At 35.0% G+C, this 8527-nt stretch overlaps 1 protein-coding gene across 4 annotated transcripts in view; it reads left to right on the forward strand.

The window, feature by feature from the left end:
• The window catches only part of TXNL1 (thioredoxin like 1), a 33600-nt gene extending 26368 nt beyond the window's left edge, over positions 1-7232 (forward strand). Inside the window, exons 8-9 of one of the 4 annotated variants that reach the window (XR_011379316.1) lie at positions 4342-5276; positions 6998-7232. Coding sequence is in view for 3 of the 4 variants with exons in the window: in XM_008261338.4 (XP_008259560.1) it covers positions 5234-5272 (39 nt within the window). In the remaining variant the exon portion in view is untranslated. Of the gene's footprint in view, positions 1-4341; positions 5277-6997 lie in introns of those variants that run through there. The other 3 variants (XM_008261338.4, XM_002713546.5, XM_070050125.1) reach the window with 3 other exon arrangements.
• Positions 7233-8527: the final 1295 nt, after the last annotated feature.

Consider the following 8527-nt stretch of genomic DNA (forward strand, 5'->3'; position numbering starts at 1 on the left):
ATTCAATTTTAATACATTGGTTAGTGCTAATTTTCCAGACCATGTTTGTGTGCTGAAGAGTACATTTCAGCAAATAAATTTAAAATGAATGGGCAACTTTCCTCGTATTTTTGTATATCTCTGAATATGTACAAGTAGACTTCAAAAAGTTTGTGGGAAATTTGTAGTATCTTTTAATTTCATTTTCCCACAAACTTTTTGAAGCTCCCCCTTGTATATTTGTTGCTTTAAAAAAAAAATCCTAAAGTTTACAAAGAATTTGTGATGTACAAAGGATGCTCTGAAGTGAAGAGCAATCCCTTCAGTGTATTGCTAGAACATCTAATTGGTTCCATAGAATGACTCCTAAATCTGAAACCACAGGCTACTGGAGAGTTTTGCAGTTTGGGACGCAAGTTGCTATGTGCAGTTCAAGTATGTGATAGTGCAGGGGATGTAGGCATCGTAGTGTTTCTGATGGCTGCATGTGGCAGTGTAAGATATCAGGTAATTACAAGAGGGGAAGTTTCTCTGGGTTCCGGGTTCCTGGAGGAAGAGGCTGTCAGCAGATTTCTGTTTAGTGAGTTAGAGCTACAGAACAGTGTATAATCATATGAAATTGTATGTCGTTTTTACCAAATTGAGAACCTTAACAATAGATGTTTGAATTGGTCTTTCTGTCTGATAACATGATTAACTTTTGGGAGCTGCAGAAATACTTACATATCTAGATGGCCATGTCTAGATGTTTGACATATATGTAATGACAGGTCAGAGGAAGCAGAGATTAAACATCTACTTTCTTGTGATACGCAGCGTGTTTTACTGGGACAGTGTGTGAGCAGCTGCCTCCTTTTCTGCTTTGCCTATTTGAACTAAATGCCATTGGACTGGGCTTTAACTGTGCCTTGCAGAGTTTGTTACTAACTTAGGTCTTCTGTAAGATCTATAACTGTAAGTCCTTTATTTCCTCATACCAGTAAGTTTCCTGTCTTTTGCCTCTTTTTTGCCTCTGCTTATGCTACTTGATTTTTTCATTTTTTCTCTAAGTAACCAACCATCTGTCTTGTCCATCTTCTTACCAGCCTGTCATTCAGTTACAGTTTTTCTACTTTGCAGTAGTAAATCTGACTCCATCTCATTGTTCTTAACATTCCCTTCACACCCCTTCTAGCCTGATATTTTCTGTTTTTGACTGCCAGACTATCCTTTTGGGCTGTTTTTGATAGAAAAGATATTAGGCTTTTCTTGCTGAAGAGTGTTTGTGTTTATTTTTATAACAGCTGTGTGTTCATTTATCTTTTCATCTTACTTAAATTACTATGGAGCAGCCATTCTCAAACTTTTGGGTCTCGGGTACCTTCTTTAATATTATAGATGATTGAAGACCTAAAAAACTCTTATGGGCTATATTTGTCTAACATTTACCATATTAGAAGTTAAAATTGTGAAATTTTGAAGATATTTATCTACAGATGAAAAGCCCCTTACATGTTAAGTAATAGTTTTAAATAAAAAATATACCTATTTGGGGCAGGTGTTTGATATAGCAGTTAAGCTGTCACTTGGCATGCCCATCCACAGTACCTGGGTTCAAGTCCTGGCTTTGCTCCTGATTCCAGCTTTCTGCTGTTGAATACCCTGGGAGCCAGGGGGTGATGACTCAAGTAGTTAGGTCTCTTCCACACATGTGGGAGACCAGATTGAGTTCCTGGCTCGTAGCTGCAGCCTGACCCAGCCACAAAGGTTGTGGGTAATGGAGAATGAAACAGCAGGTAGCAGATCTCTGTTTCTCTTTGCCTCTGCCTTTCGAATAAATAAATAAATAAAGCATGAAATAAATATAAATAAACATTTGAGTGTTTTCAAAAAAGAGAAAACAATAAGAGGAAGCACATTGCTTTAAAATTTTATGAATTTCTTCACTATCCTAATAGAGCGCGCTCATTCTTTTGCCAACTCTACATTCGGTTATAATAACCACACGTTTTGTAGCCTCAGGAAAATGTGACTGTGTACTTGTGACAGAATGAGAGTTAAGAAGGCAAATAACAATTTAGCATTATTATGAAAATGGTTGGTTTTGACTCTGATTCCCTGATAGGGTCTCAAGGATCCCAGGCTGGACCATACTTTGATAACTGCTATGAAAATAATTGAATATTTTAACGGAGCCCTGTGCAGGTTTCTCATTGGCTGTATAGTGTTCTTATGTATATAAATATTACATTTCATTTCCTCATGATAATTTCTGAAGGAGATCTTTTCTGCTTATGGTTATTCATGTAAGGTTATTTCTCAAAAGTAAGCAAAAATCTCATTGTTTTCATATTATATGAGACAGCAACTTCAGTGTGGTAAAAATACAAATATTGGAAGGGTTATGTTTACCTGAAATTGTCCAGTTTCATCCTATAGAGTTGCTTATTAAAAACAGTTTGGTTTTTAGTGAAAAATAATACATATGTAATATTATGCTTTTTATCCCTGTGGTGACTATGCCAATGCAACCACAGTTCTTGTCTACAACAAGCTTACATCTGGGTCTTCAAACTATTCATGGAAAATGTGTATTATGAAAAAACTATACGTGTATATAAAAAATTTTTGCACTAAAATAAACAACTTTTAATTCCATTTTTATTTATTTGAAAGGCTGAGTGCCAGGGGTGGGGAGGGGAGGGGGCAGGGTAGATATCCTTCATCTACTGGTTCATTCCCCCAAATGGCCACAATGGCTAGGGGTGGGTAAGGTCAAAGCCAGGAACCAGAAATTCCATCCTGGTTTCCCACATAGGTGGCAGAGGTCCAAGTACTTGGGCCATTTTGTGCTACTTTCCCAGAAATATTAGCAAGGAGCTAGATCAGAAAAAGAGCAGCTGGGATTTGTATCGGTGCTCATAGGGGATGCTGGCATTCTGGCATTAACTTAACCTATTGTGCTACAATACCGGCCCCTCTGCCAACTTTTTGAATTGCCTTCATAATCTTATAAGACAGTGTACCAATATATGGAAAGGTAATCAGAATTAATAAAAACTTGATTCAAGGATCTCTTCCTCCACAAAGTAGTCTTATACTTTCCCAGCCGAGTGCCAGATTCTTCTTCTCAATGATAACTGGGAAGATAGGAGAATGCTTTGTGGAGAAAGAGAACCTTGAACTAAGTTTTTTTGATAGTAGAATTTGGATAATGATGGACACCCTAAATAGATTGGAAAAATAGGGACTTGGACCTGAGAGTAGGAAGGTACAGGATTCATTCAAGGACAAGTCAGATGTGGCACTTCTTTCTCTTTTCTGGATTTAAAAGGGATTACACATAATATAATTTGAATTTAAAATTATAAAATAGACTTGGCACATATTTTATAGGGATAGGGAAGAAAGTTTTGATGATCTGTGTAGTGAAGAGAACTATATAAGTAGGTTTAATGAACAATAAGATAGAATAACTTTTTTTAAAAAAGATTTATTTATATATTTGAAAGTCAGAGTTACACAGAGAGAGGAGAGGCAGAGAGAGAGAAAGAGGTCTTTCATCTGATGGTTTACTCCCCAATTGGCCACAATGGCCGGAGCTGTGCCAATCCGAAGCCAGGAGCCAGGAGCTTCTTCCGGGTCTCCCATGTGGGTGCAGGGGCCCAAGCGTTTGGGCCATCTTCTACTGCTTTCTCAGGCCACAGCAGAGAGCTGGATTGGAAGTGCAGCAGTTGGTTCTCGAACTGGAGCCCATATGAGATGCCAGCACTTCAGGTCAGGGCATTAACCCTCTGCGCCATAGATTAACTGTTTATCATTTTCAGTTTACATTTTTATGTTGTATGAATTGTTTTAGATCATTTTCGTTTTCAGAATGTCACTGACCTCCTCTTGTCACTAAAATGACAGAAGCTAAGATAATGCTGATGAATCTTTGATATGTATAGAAATCTTAGACCAGCTTGCATGTGCCTACAATTATATAGGGTAATACTTCAAAGATTTGCAAGAGTAGATTATGCTTTTCACTTCTCTTTGGCCTTTAAAAGCATCATGCACAGATGATAGTGGATATTTTGGTGTTTTGTTGTTGGAAATGGATTCTTCCTGTTGCAGCATGAAGTTTGCCATCTTAATTTGAAGTAGATGTTTTCTTTGCTAAAATAGGTTGTTTACATTGATTGCTTTCTTTTAATGCAAAAATATTAAACTGTAAGTATATAAAAATGAGAACATGGTAGGGGCTTCTACTTCTCAGGGAATGAGGTGCATGTAGAAGGCAGAGCAGATTTTTATTGCTATAATACAAACAGACTTTTCTAAACTGGCCATTCACCATATCAGCTATTTTTGTAACATTTCTGTTTGTTTATTTTTCAGCTTTTTTAATCCAACTCAAATGAACTAAACCAGAAGATTTTTTTAAATGAAGTAATATAAAGATTGACCTTGTCTCACTCTACTCCCCTCCTTGCTTCTCTGCTCATCTAGCACCTATCTGCTCTCACCCTCCCCATGTTGTCACCATTGCTGGTGCGAGATTTCTACAGCTTCTATCATCTGGATCAGCTTTTTTTTTTTTTTTTTTTTTTTTTTTTACTAGATTTCCTCAACCACCTCTCTCTTCAAATCTCATCCTACTTACGTTTTCAGTTGGCCTTTTGTTTTATTTTGGGCTGGCAACTAGGTGCTTTCTGTTTCTATACCATGTTGCTCACTAGATTTTTTTAAACTTTCTACTGTTTGCATATTTAATTTTGTATTACATTTTGAAAAGTCAAACTGCAATGAAACAAGTTTCAGATTTAATTAATTGGATAACATTTTAATTAATTCTAAACTTTAAAGTTTATTTTTTAGAATCTACAGAATCACTTTGGAAATCAAGTACAACAATTTCATCACAGTCCTTTGTACTAGAGCTAATCTAAAGCATTGATTAGATTTTAGTTGAAGGGTGTGACTTTTCTTTTCACAGTGGAATATTAGTCCCAAAGTTTTTCTGATGATATATTGTGGGTGTATCTTCTGCTTCTGCCTACTCAAGTAAGCTCAAGTTCAATTGAAGGACTTACGGACTGATTAATAGGCTGGGTTAAAATGTTAACATAGAAGATTAATGGATTCTACTCAATAAGTATCTTTGGCACCTAATTTTGATGTACACAGGCTTTAATTTGAGGTATAATACAAAGAGTTAAGAGTGAGTAAAAAAGCTAAAAGTTTGGAATGAGAATCCATATTGGAATATTGAATTTCTTCTTTTTTACAGAGAGTACATATTGGCAAGTTGAGAGTTATCAACCTGTGAAACAGTATGCAGATTTGTGTCTTCTGTTGTATCACATCTGCTAAAATTTTAATTTTTAATATTAGTTGTTTCTGTTTTCTTTTGCTTAATCTAATAGCTCCATGTTTTGTGTTAAGTAATATAATGATCAATAATGCTTTCAGTGTTTATTGTTTATTGGCTTAAATTCACTTGTGATACACATTATGCCACCTACCCTTCCTTCTTGTAGCTCCATATACCTGAATTTTTTTACTCTTGTTCACATCCTCTTTGATGAAACTTATTTTTTTATCACCCTTGTGACTTGCTGGGCATTTCTAACATGGTTTTTTTGAACCAGAGATGACTTCTGTAAAGTAATAAAAGTGGTTTTCTTAGATTGGGGAAGAAAACGTTTCTAGCAATGTATTATTGGGCATTCAGTGGAAAGAACTTCTAAATCTCTCATGAATAGCATTGACCCATCTATGTTCTGTTTTATTCCATACATGTACTGATAGCCCTCATGAGGATGTGTCTGGTGTATACACTACTATTTGGAACAGAATCAATTTAAAATATGAAAATTACATTTATAAATGTATATATAAATCTTTTTCTATAAAAGCATACAAATTCTTGCAAGTGAGTTTTCCTTAGAAACCTTTCTGCTATGAGAATACTTTAATAATAAACTCTGGGTTTGAAGTACTTGATTAGAACAGTGAATTTGTTGTCTAGAAAGGTTAATAGGAATCAAGTTTATTCATACTTTTTTTTTAAAAGATTTATTTATTTATTTAATAGGCAGAGTTACACAGAAAGAGGTAGTGACAGAGAAGAGAGAGTTTCCATCGACTGGTTCATTCTCCAGATGTCCACAATGGCCAGGGCTGGGCTGTGCTGAAGCTAGAAGCCGGAGGAGCTTCATCTGGGTCTACTACTTGGGTGGCAGGGGCCCAAGCACTTGGGCTGTCTTCTGCTGCTTTCCCAGGAACTCGGATCAGAAATGGAGCAGCTGGGATTTGAACTGGCAACCGTATGGGATGCTGGTGTTGCAGGCAGCAGATTAATCCACTGAGACATAATACCAGCTCCCTTAACTTTATTCTTTACATTTTTTGGCTGCCACATTTATAGTAACCAGGACATTTTTTAAAACCTCTAATAGAGGATTATATTAATCATTGACAGAAACAGGATTTAGTCTTTATAATTTTTATCATACATTTATAGCAACCTTTTTTTTTTCTTAAAGAAACCAGGAAGTATCAGTCATTTTTAATCTGTTTTCATTGCATGTCTGCATATTGAAGAAAAAGTCTGGAAACCTGTCATCTGGGGCATGAAGACATGAATTTAGCATACTCTTAATTCCAGATTATTTTGTGATCGACATTTGATTTCTAATTGCCTAAAAATAGAATGCCAAATATATTTTACTCATATAGCAGCATCTTTTTTATTAATGTCTCTAAACTGTCAACTTTGTTATGAAAAATTGCATTACTTTTTCTTGAAACAGCGTGGGAATACAAAAATAGACTGCATGTGTTTTATTTTTAATTCCTTATGGCTGGGGGCAGGGGTTATGGTAGTTTGTTTCAACAGTGAAAGTATACTGCATGCCGAAAGAAACTCAAGAATAAAAATTAATACCAGGTTTAAAAAACATGATTACCATATTAGTATTTTTTAAAATAACCCTATCCATATTTTTTAAATCAATAAGATGTACATATAAAGTTACTTTTGTTTTTCTAGGTAGTTGGCAAAAAAGGAGAAAGCCACTAAGGTGCAAAAGACACTGGAAGACCATATTGCAATCAGATCTACAGCTCCTGGATAATTGCTTGATTCTCGCCAGAGACTGTCAATGTTTCATTCATTACCATTACCAATAAATCATTGCTTTTGTTCAGATGGTATCACTAGTGTTTCTATTGTAATCTTGATACATGCAATTGTAAATAAAAGTCACTACTTTTGCCAAACTTAATTCTTGTCATTTCAAATAAATACTTTTTCCATCTATTTGAAAATGAGCCACCTGATTTTAGAAGAGAGCTAGGTGATTGGTAACATATTTATTGGAAGCCAGTTTCTCTCTTTAGAGGAGCAAAACTGTCTTAGGAAGTTAAGGAATGTGTGTGCATACCCACAGAACAAGTAATTTTGATGAAGGGACTTGGAATAGCTATGTTCAAATGGGTACTAACTGCATTTTTTTTATTAAAGGATATTTGAGTATCTGGACTATATAAATTCCTCAAGTTATAAACAACAAGAAGTAAACAGGCTTGATGAGCTCTAATTAGTCTTACCTGAAACAATTTAGTTAATGGGTTCATAAATTCTTTCTTATACCAGGTTTTTAATTCCTTCTGGATAAACTTTAAAATTTGAATCAGCCATTTTCTTTATTAATAGGAATGTGAAATCAGAAAACTGGGAAGAGTATAATACAATGAATTCATGAAACAGTAGGAATTATTGTTGTTAATCATGAGTTTATTATTTGAAATACCCAACCATGCAGTGTAAATACACAGAGATCATGATTTAAGTTTGAAGATAGCTTGCCAGATATCTGTGTTTAAAAGTTCTTTCATAAAAGGCTATCAAAACAAAACATCTGTTTTCTTTACTCCTTTTTTAAATTTTAAAATTGTAATTTAGAAAGTCTTCATAAATTTAATCTTTACATGTAATTTTTAAATTCAGTATTTTAAAAGTACATCACACTGTGTAACTTGTGATTCAGTTAATACATCTGAGAGCATTCTTGTCTAGGAATTTTGCTTTTGGGAGACCAATGTATTCATTATACATGTTTATGAAAAAAATCATGTGGAAGTTTTAGTGAAATAGTCACCTTCTGAAACCCAAATGTCATTAGGTAATGTGTAGTTCATTATTATGTGAGCACATAACTGGTCTGCGGTGATGTTTATGTCATGTTCTTCGCAGTTTTGTTGCCTTGGGTCAACTGGAGGTAGAAGGGCAAGAAATAAAAGTTGCTATCACTCCTTATACAGACCATCTCAGATTAATCACGCCTGAAATTAAAGATAAGGCTAACATGGAGGGTTCTGTTTTATAATTTTGTACACTTAACCTGTTTGAGTAATTGTTAAAGTGCCTCATCCTGAGTATTGCTGACCTCATCCTATTTTTACTTGACAATTTGAAAACCCAATGAAAGTGATTTCATATTTGTAAAGGATTGGGCTTCTGATTTATAATGTTTGTGTGGCTTTTCTACAACTCGGTTGCAATATACAAACATTCCAT

Source organism: Oryctolagus cuniculus, chromosome 10 (assembly GCF_964237555.1).
Source record: "Oryctolagus cuniculus chromosome 10, mOryCun1.1, whole genome shotgun sequence".
NCBI lineage: Eukaryota > Metazoa > Chordata > Mammalia > Lagomorpha > Leporidae > Oryctolagus > Oryctolagus cuniculus.